General features: G+C 51.6%; 1 protein-coding gene across 1 annotated transcript in view; it reads left to right on the top strand.

Annotated features, from left to right (window-relative positions):
- Window positions 1-24,605, top strand: part of RNF123 (ring finger protein 123) — a 52,620-nt gene that overhangs the window by 21,267 nt on the left and 6,748 nt on the right. The window contains exons 21-35 of the mRNA XM_039378283.1: window positions 269-370; window positions 1,549-1,655; window positions 2,203-2,401; window positions 3,008-3,153; window positions 3,265-3,348; window positions 3,576-3,683; window positions 6,391-6,568; window positions 7,582-7,656; window positions 8,065-8,152; window positions 8,411-8,498; window positions 8,628-8,712; window positions 15,778-15,917; window positions 16,179-16,367; window positions 17,965-18,040; window positions 18,900-18,984. Of these exons, the coding sequence (XP_039234217.1) occupies window positions 269-370; window positions 1,549-1,655; window positions 2,203-2,401; window positions 3,008-3,153; window positions 3,265-3,348; window positions 3,576-3,683; window positions 6,391-6,568; window positions 7,582-7,656; window positions 8,065-8,152; window positions 8,411-8,498; window positions 8,628-8,712; window positions 15,778-15,917; window positions 16,179-16,367; window positions 17,965-18,040; window positions 18,900-18,984 (1,750 nt within the window). The remainder of the gene's footprint in view (window positions 1-268; window positions 371-1,548; window positions 1,656-2,202; window positions 2,402-3,007; window positions 3,154-3,264; window positions 3,349-3,575; window positions 3,684-6,390; window positions 6,569-7,581; window positions 7,657-8,064; window positions 8,153-8,410; window positions 8,499-8,627; window positions 8,713-15,777; window positions 15,918-16,178; window positions 16,368-17,964; window positions 18,041-18,899; window positions 18,985-24,605) is intronic.

Below are 24,605 nucleotides of genomic sequence, written 5' to 3'. Positions count from 1 at the left end.
AGTTTACCCCAGTGCCTGTGGTTTGAGGAAGGAAGTGCTGGGAGGCTTGTTGTTGATGGCCCTCGGTTGCTCCTGTTTCTGCATGGATCTAATGCTTCCTCCATTGTGGAAATCACCTCTGCCTTAACGGCTCGTGCTTTTATGGCAAAAATCTTGTTGATAAATGTTAGTCTAGGCTGGCCCCTGGGGTCTGCCTTAGGAGGCCATACATGTCTGTGTGAATCCTGTGCATGGGACTCATGGAAAAACCAAATCTTCTCTGCTTTAGAGGCTTATGTCCCTCCTCAACTCTTCTATAATGGGAAGGTGGATTATTTTGACCTTCAGCGACTTGGAGGACTCCTGTCTCATCTTAAGAAAACTCTGAAAGGTAAGTGCTTTCACTTCCAATATCTGCATCCAGGTCCTGGCTGAAGTTCACCCAAGAGACATTCCAGGGAGCTGTGGGTAATGAATTTTGATTAAATTTGAGAAGACTTGAATTTTAATGAGGTGCAGGTTACTCTGAAGAAGACACCGCTCCTATTGGGTGGAGTGTCCTTTAAGTGAACAGTTTACTGTTTGTATCCCTGAAGGGGGCATGTGGCAGTTGGAGGAAGGGGATAGTCTGGGAATATCCTCTGGTGTTTTGCTCTTGCTGCACCACAGCCAAGGGCTGGGAGCTGTCAAAGCACTGACCATCAGCCTGGCTCTGCTGGGCATGAAGGATGTCCAGGATTTACTTGCTGTACCACTCGGGGCAAGGAGTAGCAGTCGTGTGTATGTACTGCAGCTGTGTGTTTGTAAGCAGCCCACTCTGGCAATAAACTTCCAAAGCTTCCCTTAAGGAAGGATTAGAAACCCCTTGGCATTCCACTGAACTTGATTTGTCTCTGGTTTCTGGCTAATGTGCCACTTACCTTTGCTCAGATGTCTCTTCCTCCCCAGGATGTTTGCAAGATTAGGACCATTTTCTCTGTCTCAAGTTAATCCCTAGTTTTTTCAAAATTAGATTACTTAACTTAAGAACTACATAATCTCCTCTGGTCTCTTACCAAAGTATCCTGAAGAGATTTAAAGACAGAGCTATGGATTAGAGACGACATTCTTTAGGCTTTGAACAGCACAGACATCAGCACAGCCTTCCTTTGGGCTGAGATTGTTTCTGGTGTGAGTCTCAGTCCTAGTGAGTTAGGGACACATCATGGGACAGCACTGAAGAACTGGATGCTTAAAAAGTTGTCTCAGGCACAGAGTTTCCTTCCCTGCACTATTCTAGTCTGGCCCTGGTGGTTGTTTCCTGGTTCCTCAGTTATCCTATTTGTAGCTGGTAGGACCAGGAGCAGAAATGGGTCTTGGGTGAGCAGCACCCATCACTGCTTGGTCTCTGTTAGTGAGAGCAGATTTGTTCCATGGAAGGAAGCCAGGGGAAGGTTCTGATACACCATCTAGCTTTGCTGGCTGCTTCTCTACTGCCAAAAAGCAGGAGAGAGGATGAGCCCAGGGCTGCCTCATGGGAAGTGAAGGGTGACTCCTGTGTTCACAGCTGCTTTGCTGTGCTCTGTGCAGATGACCTGGCTGCAAAAGCCAATGTCCTGATTGACCCTGCAGAGCTACAGGCAGTGACTATGGATGATCTTGATGAAGATGAGGAATCAGCAACATCAGCAGCACAGGTGAGTTGTGTTAATCACCTGCAGGGGTCCTGGTGCTGGGGCAGCAAGTTCAGCCTCTGGCCAGAGAGGCTTTTCTTTAGAAGAAGACAATGTCTGGGCCAGGACTGTAACCAGTCCATGGGCAACCAGATAAACAGCTGCACTTGCATGAGAGTCGCTGGAGATCAGCAAGGTCCTGGATGTTTGAGCAGGGTCCCAAATTTGAGCAGCAACGTTTTCTTTGCCGTGTTCTCTCACTACCCACTGATCTGAATATGCCCCCTCCCCTCCATGGCAGCTCACAGTGCTTGCATTTGGAAGGGTGGAAGGCAATGAGAGACAGAGCAGCTCCTTGCTGTGCAGATCTGCTGCTTGTGCCTGGCATGTGCCCTTGGAGGAAGGACTGTCCATTTGCTACCCTGGCACTGCTGGCCCAACCACAATAGGAAGGGTGTCCGCTCATCTTCCAGTGACCACTGGACATCTATCCCAACATCCTTGCAGAGACAAGGGAGGAACAGCAGGCAGCCAAGCAGCTGGAACTGCTTCTTCCTTCATTTCCTTTCAGTCCCAGCGTCCCTCTGCCGCCCTGGCCATCGGTGGAGCTCTTGCCAGGCCTGGCTGGCTCAGCTCCCCCACCCTGGGCCGTGCCAACCGGTTCCTGAGCACGGCAGCCGTCAGCCTGATGAACCCGCGGCGGCCGCTGGGCGCCCTGGAGAAGATCAAGGTGCGCACGCTGAGCGTGGAGCAGCGCACAGAGGAGGACAGTGAGTACTCTGCTGTGTGCTACCGTGGCCCACGGGGTCCCTGGCAGAATGGCATCTTCCAGCTCCCAGTACTCTCAAGAGGAATGGAATCTCTTTGCTGCCAGCGTTGCTGCTTCTCATTCCCAGGACGTGCTGACGCCCAAAAGTCCGCAAAGACCCAAAAGACCCCTTTGCCATCCTGAGCATGATACTGGTGGTGCTGTCACTCTCTGCGTGTAGGGAGATGCTGCCTCGGTTCCTCACGTGCAGTGAGACTTTGCAGAGAGGTGGTTCAGAGGCAGTTTGCTCTGAACACAGACTAGCTGGAGGATGGCGTGTGCAGGAGCAGCACTGTTGCTGTTACACTGGGCCATGCAGGCCTCTCAAGCCTCTCAACTTGAGGAAGTTGAACTTACGTGACCTGGGTCTGTCTGAGCAGATCTTATGGGTCAACCTGATGCAGGCAGCGAGATGGGAATGGTGTGTTAGTGTATCTAGTGACTCATGTGGGCTGGGAAGGAGCACAGAGACACAGCGGGGCTTTGGCTTCAGAGAGGTGAAGGCAGAAGCTGAGGTGCCAAAATGCTGTGCTGAGAACTTCTTTCCTGTCTTGGGGATGCATTGCAGTTGAAGGCACCCATGGAAACGAGGGTCTCTTACTGGGCAGACCCCCAGAGGAGCCAGACCAGCCCATCACTGAGAACTCCCTTCTGGAAGTCCTGGATGGGATAGTGATGATGTACAACCTCAGTGTGCACCAGCAGCTTGGGAAGGTAAACAGCACGTGCTGTGTAGGAATCCATTTCCCCAACATCCAGGCTTCTACACTGACTCTGTTTCCTGCTTATTTAGTGACTGTATATGCCCTTTCCTTCTCCCAACAGATGGTTGGTGTGTCAGACGATGTGAATGAATATGCCATGGCACTGAAAGACACAGAGGAAAAAATCAGCCGCTGCCCAAAGAGAGTAAGTGTTTCTGGACTCCCACTTCCACTCCCTCCCTTTCTGTGGAGGGAGTGGGAATCAGTGCTATAAAAAGCATCCACAGAAAAGCTACTGTCCCCTTTCCCTCCTGCCAATGCTTCCTAGGTAGCCCCAAGGTGGTATATGCTTTTGCATTGTTTGTCCAACCCTGAAAAAGGATGCTGTAAATGGCAGTGACATCTGCCCTCACATCTCTGCACTCTTTTCAGAGGAGAGACATCCATGAGGAACTGTTGAAGAGCCAAAAGGTCTTCTCTGAGAAGCTCAATCACCTAAGCCGGCGCCTCGCCTGGATAAATGTCACCATCTATTCAAAGGTGAGCAGGAGTGTAATTCCAGCAGCTCAGAGGAGACCAGTGAGTGAGCATCAGTGCTGCTTGGCTCACGTGCCACAAGTGTTGTTTTCCCTGGTGTTGAAGCAGTGGTGATGATCTTTGGGGCTTATTGTCCCTTCTTGTGCATTGGAGACTCCTGTCCCAACCTTGGTCCTGTAGTGTTTGTTAGGGCACAGCCCAGTCTGATCTGAGCTGGGCATGGTGCTCTGGGCTTTCACTTGTGGCATCTGCTCTGCAGACAGAAGAGTACAGGTTGAAAGGAGATTCAGTTCTCAGGACATGTCAGAGGATAGAGGCTGCTGTGGACCTCTTCGCTGAGCTGTGCTGTGCATCACAAGGGGATCTCACTGCTGCTGCTCTTCCTGAAATCTGCAGGATCCAAGCTGAGGGATTTTTGTTGAGGTGTTCTCCTCTTCCTCACTTTGTTTCCACATAGACAGTGTGTTCTGCATTTAGTAATGCAGTGACTATTTGCACAGGTTGTCCCTTTTTCTCTGAATTCACCATTTTCCAGGATAAAATCTCTGGTCTGTTTTCTCGTGAGCAGTTTTGCTGATCTTTTTCTGTCTTCCCCTGCACATTGCCTTGCCCCATCTCTGTAGCTTTTTCTGTGCCTGGGGAAGAAGACTAGTTGCCTCGAACATGCAGAGGCAGCAGGGTCTCTGCATGTGTCCCAGGATGTAAACAGGGAGGGGAAGAGTAGTTCTCATGAATGCATCTGGCAGAGTTATAGTGGCTGATCCTGGCTCATGAGCTCTTTGCTTGTCCTCTCCTTTACTCCTGAGAAGGACTGCAAGGCACAATACTGGAGGGAGAAATCTCCAGATGCAATAGCATAGCCCATGCTTGCCAGAAAAGAATCCTTTCTTCCCAGACTACTCTGGAAAGGCTGAGGGGCATCACCAGGGTGCACTGCAGGTATGGCTGTGATGGCCCTTGCAGAAACACTTCATGTCTCTGGATAATCCATTGTCATACTAAAGGCAGGTGCTGCCATCCATCAGGAGTGCAGTGTCACCTTTCTGGATGAATCAGCAGCATCTGGGAGCAAAGGTTACAGCCTTCCCTGCTTGTGCTGCTGTTCTGGTCTGCATGGTCCACAGGGAGAGCAGCTCAGGAGCTGGCTCAGGGTGTGGAATGTGCCCTGAGAGCCCAGTGAGATTGCTGTGGAGCCAAATGTAGCTGCAGCCAGGAGCCTGTGCCTTCAGGGCTCCATCTCACAGCCATCCTGCTCTTTCTCAATGAATCCATCCATCCAGTGGCTCCTGTGTCCCTGGGAATTGTGTGCACTGGAGGATCACATCTGTGTGAGTGTTGCAGGCATTGCTGTTGCTGATGGAGAGAAAGAGCCTGGCTCTGTCTAGAGGTGAAGTCCCACTCTGTGCTGTGTCACAGCACAGCAGAGGCTGCTCCTTCCTCAGGGGAATTAGTCACTGGTTTATTCTGAGCTGAGGGATTCAAGGTTAGACAAAAGGGAATGCTACAGCTTAAAAACACTCTTCGTTTTAAAGCACATAATCCTGCCTTCAAAACATCCCTGTGGGAATTCCAGCTTATTTTATTACAACACTGTATTTATCCATCACACTGTGGGTAGTCACATCTTTGTATCCTCTTGGTGTAGGCTTTCTTCAAGCTTGGCAATACCTGAAATGATGTTTTGAGGTTGTCAAGTCTTAATAAAACCAAATGCAGCCTTTCTTTTACCTTAATGTTGTCTGTACAGTTGCTTTTTATCCTGAAACCAGCAGTTTGGCTGAGATGTGTGTTGGTGTCAAGATAAAAATGTCTTTTAATCATTTTAGATAATTTGCACTAGTTCAGTCTAATTTACAGAATAAAAACCCATGAAAATCTCCCAAAGGTGGTAACAACACACTTTAGAAAAGCCACTAAGCAAACAAAATCCCTTATCTGCACCTCTAATTTTACTTTTTTCTTTAATTAGAAGTGTAACCCTTCTCCACCTATTTTTATGCAAGTAATTATTGCTTATGCTATTTCTTGGCATTGCAGGATATGAAATAATATTTCCTCTTTTTATGGCTTTGTTGGCGCTCATTTTTATAGCTTCGAGTTATGTAGATGCCCTTAAATTTCCTGGTTTTAATTTAGGACCCCCAGAGCTTTATTTAGAGAAACAAGAGGCTCCTCAGGACAGTAAATCTGTTTGAATGGCTGGCACAGAACCTGAAAGGCTGTGGCTGCCTATTACAAGGATCTGAGTTGGTGTGAGCTTTCAGCCTGTTCCCATTTAATCCCTACAATGGACCAACTTCCTTTCCAGCAGATTTCTCCTGGGTTTGCTAGTGTCTGCTTTCTTTCAGCAGCGTCCTTGGAATCAAAACTCACTTCCTTTTATTGCCACCAGGCTTGTGTGGTTGGATACACACTGGCAAGGAGTAGTGCTTGGAGGGTCTAAATGCTGGGTGAGACAAAGCCATCGCATTGATGAGAGCCATGCTCTGAGCTTGAGGTTGAGATCTCAGATTGTTCCTTCCACCTGGAGGTTCTGTGGCTCTGTGAAAAGCCTAAATGCACAGATCAGGTGACTGAACTCAGAGCAGCGGTCTGAGGAACACCTCCGATACGGAGATGTTTCTGAGGTCTAAGTGTGGTGCTGATGGTCGTTTCTCCAAAGAGGAGCTGGACAAAACTCACTGGGGATTGTTGTGTTCTTCCTGGCCAGGAGAAGATGCAGGATATCTATTGGCTGCTGCGGGTGTGCATCCGCACCATCGAGCACGGTGACAGGACAGGCTCGCTCTTCGCTTTCATGCCAGAATTCTACCTCAGCGTGGCTATGAACAGCTACAGTGCACTCAAGAACTACTTCAGCCCTGTAAACAGCATGGAGGAACTTCCAGGTGAGGGCATGGGGAGGCCTTGCTAATTCTGTCCTGATAAAGTCACATCCTTATGGAGAAGTAGCAGTAGTCGGGCATCACCCCTTCTGTGTCCTTTCCTGGTTGTGACGTGCTGCACCAGTACATTGTGTGTGCTGGGCAGGTGCTGAGGCTGCTTTCTGAGCGGGTACCCTCTGGTCACTGTGCTCAGACAGGGAGCCCATGCCTTGCCCAAGGCTCTCACAGGGTTGGCTATAGTGAAAATTGCTGGCAGCTATGGATTGTGTTTCCAAAGGAGTATCAGGAATGGGCTGGGGTGCTCTAAGATGTGAGCGCCTCAGCAGTGCGTGCCATTGCTTTCTGGTTTCTGGGTGGGAGGAGATGTGCCATGAGTGCAGAAATTGGGACTGCTTTCAAATTCCCCTGGGATTTGGGTAAGTTCCTATGGAGATGACCACCCACATGGTGCCAGGAGTCTGTGTTTAGGTGGATTTCCTCTGGGTACGTTCTGTGCTTTCCTGGCTAAGTGACCCTGCTGAGCTCTTAGCAAATAGTTCTGTGCTTTCCAGAGCCCATGAAGGTAAGAAAAGCTTCTGTTCCCACCAACGAGACGTAGCTGAAGTGTTCACATCCTTTAAGTGGGGGCTGTGCCTGCTGTGCAGGCAGCAGCAGAATTAAGCAGTAGCAGATTTCTTAGGGCCTGCAGGCTGGACATGGCTTGTCTTCAAAGATCTTCTTTGTGTTACTCAGCCTCTTCTGCACCAGGCACCTCTCCCTTGCCATCCGACTGGATTGCATGGTTTTATGTTTCTCTGAGTAACTGTTTCAGACTCTGCAGACTGAGGTGAGAGGCTCTCCTGGAGATGAATGTGTCTTCCCAGCTGTCTGTTTTGACAACTAGGCACACAACAAAGCTGCAGCTAGCTGTTACAGGGATGAATTCCATGGCCTGTACCATGTCCACAGGAGTGCTGGGACCACAGGGCTTCCCATCAGGCCGTTGGTGTGACCCCTGCTCCCTCCTTCTCTTGCAGGCTATGACGAGACCCTGATGCGCCTTGCTGCCATCCTGGCCAAGCATTTTGCTGACTCGAGGATTGTGGGCACAGGTAAAGCTGCACTCCTCTGCTTTGGGGTGATGGTGCCACAGGTCTGGCCTGTCCCACTGCCAGTGGCTCACCAGACTTCTGTTGGGATCTGTCTCCTGAATCTGTTGAGTGCTTTGTGCCTCCACATACAAAGAGAGGCTGGGCGCTGCCCTTGTCTGGTGTGTCCTTCTTAGTCCAGGGTTAGATACATGACCTGGGATACGCTTTGGAAAGCAGGACTCATGTCCCAGCTACTTGCATGTCCAGTCTGGGGTTATTCCTTAGCTGTCAGAGCATAAGCATGCTCTCCATGTCAGCTGGGACAGTGTGCCTCTCCACATGAGGGTCAGTCCCTTCCAGCCCCTGGCACTCAGGTGCTCCCTGTGTGTCCTTGGGTGCCTGGCCTAGTCCCTTCTCATTCCTCCTCAGACATCCGGGACTCCCTGATGCAGGCGTTGGCCAGCTACGTCTGCTACCCCCACTCGCTGCGTGCTGTAGAGAGGATCCCAGAAGAGCAGTAAGTGCTGCCCTGCCTGTTCCTGAGGAGCTGGGGCAGGGCTGGGGTGGTGGCAGGGCTGGATGAGAGAGCAAGTGGGCTGCCAAGCACCACTGAGGGTCCAGGAGCTGCAACACGGTGCTGGAGTTGATTTAGGAACCTTCTGTCACCCTTATACCTGTGGCTTTGCTCTGCCCTGGCTCTGTGGGTCCTACTGTGTGTCCTGTTTAATCCCCTGTTCCCAAACCCTGTGGGCTGACCTATGTCCTTGTCTGGCAGGCGGATCTCCATGATGAAGAACCTCCTGGCTCCCTACGAGCAGCGACCCTGGGCACAGACCAACTGGATCCTCGTCAGGCTGTGGCGGGTGAGCATCCTGCATCCCAGCCCCTCCCAGCATCTGGGGCTCGTGGGACACTGAGCATTTCACTTTAGAGTAGCAGCAAAACACAACTGTTTTTGAGCCTCTAAGATCTTTCCTTATCTCTTTTGCCAGGGCTGTGGCTTTGGGTACAGATACACACGGCTCCCACACCTGCTGAAAACCAAGCCTGAGGATGCCAGTCTGCCCAGCCTGCAGAGTGAGTGGGGCAGGGGATGGGCACTCTGGGCTGTGATGGGTGGTGAGGGAGGAACAGCCTCTTCCCTAGCAGCCATCTCTACTACGGACCAGGCCAGCTGGTGAGATGGCTGCTGAAGTAAAGTGCTCCTGGCCAAATATCAGACCCAGTCTTTGCAGCCTGGCCATCCCCAGCCTCTCTGCACTGGCTGGTGACTCTTGTGTGCTGGATGGTGAGTTGGACCCATCACAAGGAGGAGTTCTGTCCTTCAAGGGAGAGGAGAGAAGCCCAGGGCTGCATCCTTACCAGAGTTTTACCCCAAAATGTAAGCCTGGGAGAAGGCTCTGTGATGTCCACAGTGAGCAGCTGGTGTGGGGAAGAGTTTTCATGTTTGCCAAGCAACAGATACCCTGTGAGAGGGAGCAGGTGCCCAGGGAGGCAGGGCACTGGACGAATTTGCAAGCAGGGAGTGTTTTAAACAGGCACCTCTCAGAGCCTGGCAGAGCCTGTCCTGCCTTTGGCACTTCATTTTGGTTCTCAACACTGTCACTGAACTGAGGGGTTCCTCAGCTCCATTGTGGCTGAAGAAGATGTGGGGAGGAGAAAGGACCTTTCCTGAGCTGAAGAACACGTCCACACGTCCCCAGCTTCACCCTTGCAGGGTCTGGACCTGTCTGAATACGTTCTTTACCCCCCCCTCTGGAAAAGGCTTTGTGCCAGACCTTGCTGCTGGAGAGCTGGATGGGGATGGGGGACAGAGGGTGCTGCAGCTTGCCATGGGAATGCAGCACATGGAGGTGTGTGCTGAGCCCCACCTGGTGAGCTGTCTGTCTCTGTTTTAACAGCACTCTTGTTCTCTTTTCTCTCTCCTGCCCGTGGTGCCCAGGAGATCTCTCTGTTGCTAGTTTCCAGAGTAAGTTTGTTGTGTGACCCTCTCTTGTCTGGTGAAGTAGCTTTAGAGAGCTCCCTGCTTCCCCTCTTCTGTCTAGAGAGACCCTTCGTTGTGGGCAGAGAGCTTCACACATGATTGTTTTCCTCAGTTCCATGGGAGAAGCCAGGTGGGCTGGTGCCCATGTGGCAATCTCTGAGGCTGCTTCATGGACCTGCTCTCAAACCTGTTTTATCAGGGTTACCTCAAGTGTCAGAGCCTTCCACAGGCTGTGCCAGCCTTGGGTTCCTCTCTTCCTTGGAGGATGATGGAGAAGCCCTGGTACACATGCAGGAGAGACCTCGTGGCTGTCCTCTCACACTCCTACTGCACAGCCAAGACCTTGAATGGCTGCCTCCAGTCCTCTGGGGTGGTGACCAAGATCCCCCCATCCTGGGGAGCTCTGGGGCAGGAGCAGAGTTCCTCAGCTGTGGAGGCCTCGTTCCATGTGTTGTGTGGCTCCACAGAGTCTGAGCCCGGAGTGGGCTGTGCTGGCTACTAGGGACTTGCTCTTGGGATTGCTATTTTAAGGCTCAACCAAATCAATAATGAATGCTGATTTAATTGAAGAGGGACAGGGGACTCAGAGGTGTCCTTGAGATGCTGCCCAGGGAAGGAGGAGAAGACGACCCCCCCGCCTTCCCACCCATCATCTTCACCTCGTTGCAATTTGAGCATTGGCAGGGGACAACAGGACAAACTGCTGAGCTGAAGGAAATCCCTGTTAATCTGGGTCTGCTTCTGCAGGCCAGTCTGAAGGGAGCTTGGGCAAAGGCCTGTTCTCTGGTGCTCCAGCCTTGTCCTGCTCTGGGAATGCTTCCTTGGAGGACTGCACAGGTGGGGAAGGTTTGCTAGTGCTGTCTCACAATATCCATGAAACACAGAGCACAGACCTGGTCTCCTCTGCTGCCTTTAGCCCGTGCTCACCAATGGTGAGCAATGGGTGGCTGCCTGGGTTAGCCAGTGAAGGGGAGAGGCTCAGAAAGGCTGTCCCTGCTTGCTCCCAGAGTTCTTCCTTAGCCCTGCTGGCACTGAAGAGCTCTCATGCCTCCAGTTTGGCTCCTGAGAGCAGACAGGGCTGTGCTCAGAGCTGGGGCAGTTCAGTTTGGCAGCTGCTGCAGGGACTTGTTTTGGTTTCATCATGGCCTTTGGACAAGGCTGGGTGCTGCTCCCACATGCACACCAGGGGCAGCCTGGCTTGTAAAAGCAGGAGCTGCAGGGTGGCTTCAGGTTGCATCACAGGGCTCCTCTGCCCCAGGCCTTCTGCCCACGCACCCATCAAGCCATGGAGGGAATGTGGATGGGACTGTGAGATCATTTAGCTGGGAGGTTGTGCAACAGGGGCCAGACAATTCACCCACATCCCCTTCCCAAGTCCAGCAAATTGCCTAAGCTAAAGAGGTCTTTCAGGAAGAGATCCTACCTCCATCTGACAACACCAAAAGTATCAGCTGGTAGTACTTAAACTGTCCAAGCCCTTCTGGTGGTGGTTTCTCCCCCTCGGAAATAAATCTATCACTTATGATTCCTGATGGGGATCATGAAATCATAGAATGAGTTGGGTTGGAAAGGACCTTAAAGATCTAATTCCAACCCCCCTGCTGTAGGGAGGTACACCTTCCACTAGAGCAGGTTGCTCAGAGCTCCATCCAGCCTGGCCTTAAACATCTTCAGGGATGGGGCATCCACAACGTCTCTGGGCAACCTGTGCCAATGCCTGACCACCCTCACAGGAAAGAATTTTTTCCTGATATCTAATCCACACCTGCTCTCTTTCAGTTTGAAACCATTCCCCCATACCTAACCTCACCTTCTGTCTCCCACTGCTGCTGCTCTGCCTTTTTCTGCTGCCTTAAACTGCATTACAACATTCTAGTCTTCAGAAGTGCTTGTGTATCAGGCTAAACTCACTTCTTAGTCCTTGTGCAAAACATACAGCCTCTGTGCCTTATCCAGGAAGAGGTTTTGCTTTTCTGTGAGCCCCACAGTTGTTCACTCTTCCCATGTTTTTATCATCCCAGAGGTGCCTGTGTCATGCTGGCGGGAACCCCTCCCTGCTCTGCTGGTCACAGAGCCAAAACTTGCATTAGCTGGAGGCACACACGGATCCCAGCTGTGCCCTGGGCTGTCCTGATGCCTGGCACTCCACCTTATTGATATCTCATCCCCTGAATGCTGCCTGCTTTCCTTCTGCCTCGCCCCGCAGCCTTCCCTTTGCTCCTCTAAATGCATCTCTGCATGGGCACAGTGATGTGGTTGTAATGCATCTGGGCCCTTTCAAAACCCCAGATTAGCACTGGGTGGAGCTGCTTTGTTTCTGAATCTGGTCAGTTTGGGGCTTTCCCCCTCTGTGGTCCCAGCTCTACTGTAAATGCTGCAGTGTCCAGAGATCCCTCAGGCTGCTGACCCAGAAGTCTCACAATTAGCCCTGTTATAAGTCTTGCTGGCTCATTAGCAAACTATAAAGCACATAATTACCTTCCTGTGATGAAAGTACATGACCCTGCTTCTTTACCATTATCTAGTAGGAGCACTTATTGAAGGCTTCCACTTTGTCTGCTTTATTAATTTTTAACTCTCTCTAATAATGAGCCTCTGCTACTGTTAGACTTTCTGCCTAGATTTTTTCCTTGTAGCTGAAGAAACTTTGCATTTAACATGGTTAGTTGAGGATGTTTTTTATGTCTTCTCCTTCTATTACCCCCCTTTCTCCTTGTTTTCATCTACCACTGGCTATGTTTTATTACATTCACTTTACCTTTTACATTTTAACTCATGCCTTTTAACCCAAGTGCTAGCTGGAGCACTGGGGCATTCTAGCTCCCTAATAATCCTCTTAAAGAACTCTGGGTTTTTTTATTCACTGTTTCCCCCACCTCTATCTCCTCTATTTAATTTATATTTTTGCAGGGAAGTTTCTGTTGTGGAAACATCGGATGTATCTGTAACCGCTGGGTTCCACGCTCTGTTGCCCACATTAAATGTATTGAGGTCAAAATTTCTGGCCTTGGAAAACCACTGATTTCTGTTCCAATGACTGATGTTTATCTGTCATAATGAAGGCTAAGCCAAGACTGAGTGGCTTTTGTATTAGGGAGGTACAAATTTCAGAAGCACTAAAGACTATTGCCAGGATTGAGATCACCCCATCAGTGAGTATCCAAAGACTCCCTGTGGAATGACATCCCTGTCTGCAGTGGCACATGTAAGGGATGTGTCATTACCCAGGAGGGCAGTGGTACCTGAGGTGGGTGGGAATGCCTCAGCAAAAGAAAAGGAACACAACACCAGGACTAGATTTTTGGATACCACTCATGACTGCCCTGTGGAGAACCTCATCTGGAAACTCATGCAAGGGATGAAGCTGCTCTTGCTGTGTTCCAGGGCTTGTTTTTTATGTTGTTTTCAAAGAGTAACAGTGATCACAGCATCTTTAGATTCAGAATCCTCTTAGGAGCAACAAAAACCAAGAAAGTAACACAAGAAAGAAAGTTTCTTGTGTTAGCTTAAAACCTTAAATAAACCTACTTAACTGTGGAGAAGTTTGACAAAAGGCACTGGTTTTTAATGCTCTTACAGTCTAGCACAGTCTTTGGCAGCAACAGGGAAAGCATTTAAGAACTGGAGATTTGTAGCAAATTCACACCAACCATGGAAAAAAGACCACGAGGAAGTAGTCATTGTCTAGAAATCAGGATAAAGCAAGTTGTTACAAGTATAAGAGCATCCTTCAAAAAGCCAAAGCTGCCTGTAAATGAGGTAAACTTTGGCTAGGCAATCCATGTTGAGATCTGTCCTGACTTGAAGTGTTGGTAAAAGAGGCTTTGGCAACAGACCAGCAGGACAACACACACAGCTCCTCCACAGGGAGTGTTGATCCTTGCCTAGGACTGCTTTGGTACTTAAAGGATAGAGGAGGGTTAATATGTCAGCATTTTCAATAAAAAGCTTTTTTTACACATTGAAGGGAGGCTGGGGAAAAGAAGGCACAAAAAACTTAACTCTACAGAAAAACCTTCTAATTCTGAATTCACGGGAGAGAAAATGTAGATGGAATCAGCATGGTCAGATGTAGAGTGGTGGAGTAAGGCTGTGATGTGCCCTTTCAGCCATCACTGACAGAGAAGACAAGGTGGGCTCCAGCACTGACTCCTGGGCTTCTCACTTGCACCTCATGACCAGCAAGTTCCTGAGGGTCATCCTTGAACTGGCAACCTATTGTAATCTTTTGGAAAAGAGCAGCTTGATGTCCAGTCCAAGGAACAAATTACACAACAGCAATTATGAGGAAAGGAAAACAGAACAAAACCAAAACCACACTATGCCTTTGTGCAAATCTGCCACACGCTTGTGGTTTGGATGCTGTGTGTGCTTCTGATTCCACCTCTCCAAAGAAAACCTGGGAGAGCTGTCAAGGTTCGGGGGGGATGGCAAAGGGGACAAAGATGTGACAGTTTCTGGATGAGAAACTGTACTGGCTGGGGCTGTTTCTGTTGGAAAAACTATCATAAAGTTGTGGAATCATGGCTAACTGGAGGAACTGACTGGAGAGGAGCATCTCGCTGTCTCTCCCACCAGAAGGAACAGGTTACAGAGAGTAAATGTTAACAAATAAAACGAGTAGGAGCCAAGCTCCAATCTGAATTCCTCCTGCTGCACACACTGAGCTGTGGAATGTTGCTCTGGGACGTGTTCAATGCTAAAGGCTTACACAGTTTCAGAGGACACCGGGAAAGAAATCCCCAGAGGACCACTAAATATGTAAAAAGGACATGTCTGGCTTCGGCAGTCCCTGAGCCACGTGTGTCCAAGGGCTGGGAAAGTACTTGTGGGTGGGAGCAGGACATCAAAGACGTTTGTTGTGATGAAATCCTTCCCAAAAATGAGTTTTTAGGCAGGATCAAAGCCAGGGTGCTGGCCTGCCTGGGGTGATTATGCACTGTGAGGCTCAGCACGTGGCCTCCATAACAACAGAAGTTCATTGCACTTGCTCATGGGCATTCACAGAATAATTTATTCTGTTCCCATTTGAGATGATGATCTCCTGCCATCCCTCTCTGCTTTGCTAATCCCAGCTAGCAATCTCCCTGTAGTTATGCCTCGCTTTTTGATCCCTAGGGATGTGATGGAAGTTGTCCTGTGTTTCCTTTGCCTGTGCTGGCCCTTCAAGCAGGCTGCAACCCCAGAGACCTTCTGCAGTCCCAGCACAGCTTGTTCCTCTGGGCACTGCAGTGCTGGTGCACCAGTTTGCATCTGCTCTTACATACTAATAGCTTCTAGTAGTGGGAAAATGCAGTTAGGTTGTGTTTTTCCCCTATAGCTGCTAAATCTGCTCAAGTTTCTCTCTCCAAGCCCTGCATTTTAACCTGTGGTTTGAACTGTGGTGCCCTTCCCTCATAGTATTGAATGTTTGTGAGCCTCTTGCTGACAGTGGGTCCTTCTACTGGTGAGAAGCATCTATCCCATTTGTGCCCCCTTCCTTTCCCTGCCCTTCCATGGGGGTTGGTGCCCCACACAGCTTTGATGTGTTTCCCAGCTGCTGGGTCTGACTCTGTGCTCTTGGTAGTGAGAAAGCCCAGAGATGAGATGCCATGTACCAAGGGGACATGTCTGTGCTTGGGCTGAACCTGGCTGGGGAGCATGGGCAGCTCTGCCTGAGCCTGCCAGGGGCAGAGCCAGCCCCAGCTCCATTCAGAAACCTCTCAGGAGTGGGATTCACTTGGTACCTTGCTACCCAGATGCAGGCAGACAGGCACAGCCACGTGATGTCAGGGTGGCCGTGCTGGCTCCGGGCAGCTGCTGCCACGCTGGTATCAGGAACAATTAATGCTGAGCTGACCATGGGCCTCTGCAGAGCTGAGCAGGAGGGGTGCTGAGCTGCAGGGCAGTGCTCCTGTGCATGTGGGCAGCAGCGAGCATGGAGGGCTCTTCCCTGGTTAATTCAGGCTGGCATTGCAAAAGAGTGCTTGGAGGCCCAATCGGCGAGATCGCTGCTCAGAACAGTCCTTGCACCGGCTCCCAGTGCCCTGCCATCTCTGCTTACTGTAAGGCACAAGCCAACATTTCCCAAACCCAGGACTGATCTCACAGCCTGCCCATGCTCCCTACTCACAGCCACTCCAGGACAGGCCACTGAAGCTGTCACTGTCTGGTTTCAGAGCCGTGTCCCTCCACCCTGCTGCAGCGGCACATGGCAGACCTGCTCCGCAGCGACCGCGACCTGGCCCCCAGCTTCCTCAACAGTGTCCTGAACCAGCTGAACTGGGCTTTCTCCGAGTTCATCGGCATGATTCAGGAGGTGGGTGTGCCAGCCAGGGCTCTGGGGTCCAGCACTCGATGGGTGCCATGTCCTACATGCAGTGAGGCTCAAGACACACCTCTCAGGGTTGGGTGTGTGGTGGTTCCTGGCATGCACAGGAGATGGGATGGGATGGGATGGGATGGGATGGGATGGGATGGGATGGGATGGGATGGGATGGGATGGGATGGGATGGGATGGGGGTCACGGCCATTCTTTTGGGAAGGGGCACCTGTCTGAGCTGTCTGCATTGCTTGGCAGATCCAGCAGGCAGCAGAGCGCCTGGAGAGGAACTTTGTGGACAGCCGGCAGCTGAAGGTGTGTGCCACCTGCTTTGACCTGTCGGTGAGCTTGCTCAGGGTGCTGGAAATGACCGTCACGCTGGCACCGGAGATCTTCCTCGACTGGAACCGCCCGTCGTCAGAGCTGCTGCTTCGGAGGCTTGCCCAGGTATCATCCTGTGTGAAGAAGCAGCATCTGGAGGGGTATGGGAGCCCCTCTGCCCTCTCTCCAGATGTGCAGTTACTTGGGGGCTCCTGCTACAAGTGCTGTAGTACTTAAAGCTGCTGCAGAACAAGTGGTGCTCCCTAAAATCTCTACGTATCAACTGCCCCCCTCCTTTGCAGCTGGTCTGGCACAGCTGATTTCTACCTCTGCTGGGACGGAGGATGGATGATGGCTGCTTAAATCTTCCTTCAGAGAGGCTATGGCCAGTAAACGCTGAATTCTCCAGTGATGAGCAGTGCCATGAAATCTGGAGAGGAGGTGTGATACGTCTGAGCAAGGAGCTGTGGAGACTATAGCTGGCTTCACAGGGAACACACTCCAATGTTTGGGCAGGTCCTTTATCCCTCAGTCCTAGAATATGTTACCAGACATCTCCACTTCCCTGCCAGGGTGACTGGTACAGCCTCATTTCAACCCAGAACAGTCCTCGGAGTCCAGTAAATTAATTTCTTTTCTGAAGCATGGGAAATCCTGGAAAGCCCTGAGGACAGGCTGTTCTTGTATGATCTGGACTGGTGGGGAGCAGTTATATGTAACTTACCTGTACCTCAAGAGTTGAGTCTCAGGGCTCTGAGCAGATGAATCAAAGCAAGACATAGTGGGGTCTGGTACACCAGTCATGAGGGAAGTGCTCAGCTTGGGATCTTTGTAGGGATCACTGTGTGAGGAGGAGAGTGAGGGGCCCTCAGCAGGTGGCTTAGGCAAGCTGGGGAATAGGTAGCAGAGAGCAGGGTGCTGCAGCATTCCCCTCACTACCTGCTGCTGCTATGAAGCTGTGCCCCACCACTGAACATGCCCACAGAGAGGTGCAGTGTTCTACTCTTGTGCACTGGGGAGACAGGAAGAGGGATGCTGTACCTGAGAGACTGTGCTCAGCTTGCAGCAGTTGTGTCAAGCCTGGAGCGGTCCCTGCTTGTCCCACTGGGGTTTGGGTGAGAGCTAATGGTGGCTAATTAAGTGTCTTTAGAGTTGATTCCTCCTGTGCTGGTCATAGGCAGAAATCTCTGCCTGTGGTGATGCTCTGTCATACAGAGAAGTTGATTGCTCTCTGTACTCACCCTGTGCTTCAGGCCTGGTAGATCCATCCTGCTGCCAGCTCCAATCAGGGCAGGACCTGGACTGTGCTTCACCCTGCTGACACTGCTTTTACCCACAGCTGCCAGCTCACTCTTCACATGCTGTGGCTGTCCTGGGGATTGTAGTTTCTGCTTGTCAGGAGCTTTTATCTGCAGAAGTAGTTTGGCTTCTGTAGGTGGGAATTCAGATTTAAGTGGAAGGTACTGATATTCAGGTGTCTTGACCTCAGACTGACTCTTCTGTGGGAGGTTTTGGTCTGGTACAACCACTGTGGTGTGGTGCCACCTTGCTCCATGCCAAAGCCAAGCTAGGTGTGTGCTGTGAGCCTCCCTCTGCATTCACCAGCTCTCAGGCAACGAGCCCAAACTATAAGGACATGCTGCCCCAAAACTTGCTTTTTGGATGCTGCTTGCAAGAAAGTCCATCCAGAAAATACAAACTCTCTCTGCTTTTCCCTACACAGCTTTTGAACCAGGTGCTGAACCGTGTGACAGCTGAAAGGAACTTGTTTGACAGAGTGGTCAACCTCCGTCTGCCTGGTGAGTCCACACGTTAATCCTGTGCCCCTCTGCTGGAAACACACCCTTGGGAAGGGATGGATGGCTTGCAAGAAGGTTGGCGCAGAGGTGGATGGGATCAGACCTCAGACATGCCACATCCCTGGCTGGGAAGCCAGTGTGGTCCCACAGGCTGCAACAGAAGTGCTGCCTTCAGAAGACATGTAAATCCTTCAGACAGATGTGAGCTCTTCTTTGGTCCAGCAGCTCTGGTTCCCTCCAGCATCCCTGTCCTCATGAGGCAGCTGACACACAGGTCTGGCTGTCCCTGGTGGAAGTGGCAGCTGTGTGTGTGGGGGTGGGCAGGTGTCTTGCTAAACACTGATCTGGCACAGGTTAGGTGGGAGCTGTTTGAAAGGCTCAAAGCCCTGCAGAGGCTGCAGCCCAGGTAGCAGGTTTGCTTGCTGGGCTCTGCATCGATTAAAGGATGCACTGAATTGTTGGGGGAAGCTGTTCTCAGCAACATCAGCCCTCTTCCTTGAGAGGTGACTGTGGGCAGCTGAGCTGGGCCTGTGAGCAGACACTGGCTCCAGACGCTGTCTTATGGACATCCCATATTCCCTGTACAGCAGCTGCATTTTCCTTAGGAGAGGACAGACATCTTCTCCTCTTGAGGTTTGGAAGAGGCAGGAGTGCTCTATCATGAGAGCAGTGTCTGGGTCTGGGGTTCACATTAGTGGGGAAGACCCCTCTGTCCTTGATGGCCCCCCCAGAGAGCCCCTGTCATGGTGCCTGGTGACTGATCAACTCCTGGACCACCAAGCCTGGCAGTAGGGGTGCAGCCCTGCTCTGCCTGTCACGTGGTGGCACCAACTCTTACCTTTCTCTTTTGCTTCCGTAGGCCTGGAGAGCGTGGACCATTACCCAATCCTTGTGGCTGTGACAGGGATACTGGTCCGGCTGCTGGTGGACACTGATGTTCAGGGGTGAGTGGCTTTTGCCTTCCAAAGCACAGGGTGTGTTGCAATGCTCTGGGCACTGCAGTAGTGCCATGGGAGGTGTTGCAGGACAACGTGGGTGCATGGAGACTGAAGCGAGGCGAGGGAGGTGTGTGTGGAGCAGGTAGAAGCCAAAGAGCTTTGTGCCCCTGCAGCAGCTGCATCCCAGTGCTCCTGCTGGGTGCAAACCCCCTCGCTGTGGTGATGGAAAACCCTTGTGAGGGGTCCCTGTGAGGTGCTGTACTGGCAGCACCTTCCTCCTCGGGATGGGACCTGGCACTGTGTGATGGGACAGCTGCTGTCAGAGCTGCTGTATGTGAAAGAGCTGTGCTGATGTGGTGACACAGGCAAAGTGCTGCAGCACACAGGGATGGCTGGAAGGGCGTTCATTAAAGGGGGTTCATTAAAGCTTCTTTGCCCTGGACCCATCTCAGGAAGGCATCAGAATGTGTGCAGAGTGCTCTGGCTGCCCAGATCTGTGGCACAAAGGTGAGACAAGTCCTGTCCAGGCATTTGGGTGATTCTGATTTTAAGATGAAGCAAATCTTGTCTTTATGGTAGCGAGTTACTCAAAGAGGCAGCACTGGCGGAATGATGTGGCTGGACAAAGCCACAGCTGACCTGATCATTTATGTGTGTCTGTGTCTGCTTGTACCAAGTCCTGCAAATAGACTTATTCTGACACTCTGCAGCCCTGCCTTTGCCATCTCCCATTGTCATTTGTAGGTGTCTTGCCTTGCCTGGTCACTGTGTGCTCTAGGCTGCTGTTGGAGATGGGGCTCTCCTGTCTGTGCTGTACATCCTGCCTGTTTTCATGTTGGAGAACACGATAATCTCTGGCTCTGCAGAGAGGAGAGTCCCATCTGGCTGAGCAGCTCAGCCCTGCAGCCAGTCTTTCAGCTTCTTCTCTCAAGGACTCAAAAGACGTACACAAATATATCTAATTATAACCTGCCTCCCGTGGCTGCTGCACCAGTCTTACAGCCCTAAGTGTGACAATGCCAAGCATTGATCAGTGGCCTTTCTGGGCTGGGAGCAGGGGTGAGTTTTGCTCACCCCCAGAACTCTGCTCTGTGGAAAGGGCAGTCATGAATTTGACACCACGACTAGACATTTCTTCCTGGAGGAAAGGAATAAAGCTTATCCTGCATGACAGACAGGATGAGAAGTCCTTCCCTGACACTCTGTCGCTTAAACATCTGTCCCAGGTCAGGTCACTTGTAGGGTCAAAATGGGAAAGGGACGCCCCTCAGTTTAGCAAACTCCAAAGAACTCTGGGGACATGGTAGTGTGATGTCAGTCACATCCTTTCTAGCCTGCAGGGACTCCTGGAGAGACAGAAAGCTTCCAGGCTGTGTCCTTTCCCTGAAAAGCCAGTTGTACTTTGTGAAGCCTGGGCAGCCATTGTCCCCTGTCTACCAACAGCATCCTCCATGCCTTGGGCTGTGCAGTCACAAACCAGAGGCACTGTGCAGGTCTCTGACTGATGTTCAAGGGCTTTGCAGTCACCTCTCTGGGCACTGGAAAGCAGAAATAAGTACAAAATAGGGGAATGATGCATGAAAAGCATTGTGTCCTTAAGGTGGACCTAACTGAGCAGGAGGAACACAAGGTGGAACAGCAGGAAGCCCAGGAAAAAATATCTATAAACCGAAATGCTTGTCTGTGATTTTGCAAAGCCATGCACTAAACCTGAGGTTTGATGCATCAGTGATCTATAAAAGGCAAGCAAACGTTGCAGGGGAACCATTGAGGTCAATCAAGGCAAAAGAACTGAGGCTGGTGGCTTGGAGACCCTCTGCTGATACCTAAACAGAGGGGATGGGCAGTCTGGAGGCAGAGACCAGCATGACCAAAGTCAGAGTGCCTCACATGGAAGGAAAAACTGAACCCCCCACCCTGTTTGCAACACTCTGAATTGAGAACTGGGTGTTGCACCCCACTGACAGAGCAATTCTACTCCATGCAGGCACATTGTGAAATGGCAAAGAGAGGTGGGATGGAGAAAACCAGCAGGTGTGAGAGCAACCACTGAGACTTTTCTGCTGCCTTTGCATTCCTCGAGGGCTCAGCCCTGGTTTGATCCTATTTGCAAAGCACCATCACCACGGGGTGCTGAAGCCTGGGTGGTGCAGCTGGGATAACAGTTGCCCCAAAGCCAGCGAGATGATATGTCAGTGATGGAGCACAGCAATGGGAAGCATCTGTCTCCAGGTGCATGAGTAAAAGGATGGTCTGTGGAATGGAAAAGGAGAATTCAAACCTTCCTCGGGTCTGTACATTCCCATGGAAGGTGATTGCTATGGGTTGTGTTGCTGCAAGGAGGAACTGAAGTGATTTATAGGGTCCCATATGTAACCAGGCCCTCCAGAGCAGATCCGTTTGTGTGAACTCATGTGGAGACAGCTTTCCTTTTGCCTTTCCTTTTCCTTTCTCCCTTCCTCTCAGCAGCAAGCAGGATAATGGGATGAGTTTTTGTCCTTTCCCAGAAACGCTCTGCCCAGGCAGTGCTGGAAGCAGGTATAAATCTCTCCCAGGTCCCAGATTGCCAGAAACCATTAACAGAGAAGTTTTTCCAACCCACGTTTGCAGGAATGTCCCTGTGGGAATTACCAGGGACACTAGCTGTTACCCTGGCTGGTTCCCTGTGAGAAGGCTGTGCCCCAGAGAATGAGGGACCTCGGGAGACTTCCTTGGCTTGGCTGTGTTTTTTCTGGTCACCTCCAACCCAGTAAGCAGACACTGTACCAGGTACTTGGTTGGAAGGTGCTGCAAGCTCTTCTGGGAGTGGAGGAATGAAGTCCCATTTATGGGGCCAAAACATTCTGGTGGGGAAGGGTGGGAGTAAGGAGGATCAGGGCCCTGCCAACTCATCCAGCCACGTTATCAGGCTGCAATCAGATGCCTCAGCTGCTCCTTTCCCAGCACAGGACACTCAGCCAGGCATCAAGTCCTCTTGCTACGGACTCCTGGCATCAAACAGAGCCATTAGGCACAAGGCAAGGGAACATTGCCCAGGCCAGGCTGTGGTGAGATGGTTGATCCATCGTTTGCTGTAGTCCCTGGATGCAGCAGGCTGTGCTTTTGAGAGAGCAGAGATGCATTTCCTTGCTGGGTTGGGCAGGACAGGCTGGTGCTGCTTGTGGTGAGCCAAAGCTTCAGTGCCCCCCTCCCAGCCCTCGGGTCTGACAACACTGGGCAGCACTGCTTTGGGGAGTCTCAGTGGCTGGCAGGGCTGAGGAGGCAGAGATGTCCATGTGCTGCCTGTTTGCCAGGCCCTAATGACTGCGTGGGGAGGAGAGGGAAAGTAGGATCTGGCAGGCTGGGCTGAATCCACACCACAGACCCTGGCTGCCTCCAGCCAGTATCATCCCCCTGCTTGCTAAATAATTGAGCAGATTTTCTATTAAGCCTCCTTCAGAGTGAGCTAATGGAGCAGCGTTGGCCAGAGCTGGTGTCAGGATCCTGGTGGGAGCGAGTGCAGGGGAAGGGGTGAGGCCAGAAGGTGAGGCTGTGGTCCCCTGTGTGTGAGGGCCCACTGTAATTAGGGCTGGGCATATAGGTTAGAATGGCCTTTGTGGGAAGTGAGTGGCCATCCTGGGCTGGGGATGAGCAGTGTTGTGCCAGGGTTTGGCCACTGCTCTGCTCCTCGTGCTTCCCCCATGGCCCATGGGCACCTCGTGCTTCCCCCATGCCCCATGGACACCACCAGCTCAGAGGCAGGGGCATGATGCTCTCAGGGTGAGGGTTGGAGGCACCTTGGAGGCAGACTAAGCAGACTCTGCTCAGTTGCCAAATGGTTTTGGGATCACCTCTGCTGGAAAGGTCAGGAGATCCTAGTCTGCAGGTTCCCAAACAACCACGTACCTATGTGCTCAAGCACTGCTGGGACCCTGGGGATTTGGCTGGTCGCTGTGGACATGGTAGTTCTCTGCAATCCTGTAGGACCCTGTAATTACTGATCAATTAAACACTAATACTCCTTCAACATGTGTTGGTGAGTGAGCTGTGGTGGAAGGAGGGGCAGGAGCAGGCATTTCATGGACCACTCAGTCTAAAGGAGTCTTTGCTACCTTGCTCTAAAGTCTCAGAAGATGGGTGGTACCCCGGTCTTGCAGTGTGTAACATATTGAGGCGAGTGTGAGCAAGAGCATGGAAGAATGACTAGCTCAGACATAGGTTTCATGGTTAAAAAAGGAGTCTGGTCTTGCAGTTTTTACAAGCTGCCAGCTCCAAACGCTGTGTCCTGAGCAGTGGGACTGCCAGGGCTGGGCTCTCCCAGCGCCTCAAGGCTGTCGGGCACACACTGGGAGGCAGGAGCAGGCATTGTGCTGGCCAGCACCAGGCTTTGCTGCTTTGAGCTCTTTGGAAAACTGTGAGCATCATAAGGAAAGGATTCGGGTCCAGCCATGTTCATCATGTGTCCCGCCCCAGTGGCAGGAGGACAGGACAGGACTGGCATTCAGTGCACCCACATTGTCCTGGCTGAGGTGTGAAGTGCCAGGGGAGACAGGAGTCAGCATTGAATGCTGGTCCCCAAAGCTAATCCTTATCCCAAAGCTAGTCCTTGTCCCCATGCATGCTGGCACAGGTCCTGTGTGCTGGGGCTGCTGTGCTTTGTGCTGACCCACTGCTTTACTCTGCAGAGCCGAGGAGCAGGAGGGTGGTTTGGTGGGAGCCAGGGCTGTGATGGTGCAGATGGCTGCTGAGAGAGGACAGGGTATTCCTCGGGGAACATCCATTAGGTTTCTCAACTCCTGCCTGTCAGAGAGGCTGTGCTCCCAGCTATGTTTTTCCTTGCTGAGATGTTCTGCCTTTCAGGCTGGTTAATGAACTGCTTCGACAGTTTGAACCGCCCTCCCCTGCTCATTGGAGCAGCCGTGTGGTGTGGGATCCTTTCTAAGCATCAGGAAGGTGTGAAAAGCAGCAGCAGGATTTTCGTGGTTAAAGACAATGGGATCCCTCGGGGGCAGCACTGATACAGACCTCAGATATGCTATTCCCAGCAGAGCAAGGCTCAGCCTTCCTGCAGGGATAGGAGAATTGCAGGCTCTCCTGGGCTTTTCCAGGCTGGTGTGTCCCTGGAGAGTCCCTGAGAGCTTTTCTTACACTCCTTGGCCTGAGCTTTCCCTAAGCTTCAGTTGTTACCCTCAGCTGAGGATGCAGGTTTGCAGGAGCACTAATGCCTGGGAAGCTGGTGTTGGCGCCAGGGAAGGGGAAGGTTTGCAAGGAGACCGACAAGGATGGAGACAGCGGGTGGGTGCTGGAGCCTGGAGCAGCACTTCACTTTTCCTTTTGGAGGAAGATGTGGTGCTTAGATGTGGCAAGTGCTCTGGCATGGGCTTAGCACTGTCTCAGCAGGCATGGGTGGCACTTGGGGCAGTGCCCTGGTGTGGTTTAGACCTGGGTGGACTTGCTTGGGTCTCTTCTCTTTCCCAGACATTCCCAGGTCAAATTGAAACCATCCTTCCCATGGATCCCTGCCTGGGTGTGAAGCCAAAGAGTGGCAGCACCTCATGTCCACCCTCAAGGTGTCACTCACCTCTCTGTCTGACACCTTGTCATCCCCTGGCAGCCCCTGGTGTGGCCAGCACGGTGTCCTGGGCCCA

The sequence above is a fragment of the Pipra filicauda genome, unplaced genomic scaffold (genome assembly GCF_003945595.2).
Source record: "Pipra filicauda isolate LSUMZ 115617 unplaced genomic scaffold, ASM394559v2 scaffold102_size2360937_pilon, whole genome shotgun sequence".
In the NCBI taxonomy this organism is placed as follows: domain Eukaryota; kingdom Metazoa; phylum Chordata; class Aves; order Passeriformes; family Pipridae; genus Pipra; species Pipra filicauda.
Note: the sequence above shows the minus strand (reverse complement) of the source record. Positions and strands in the feature narration are given on the sequence as shown.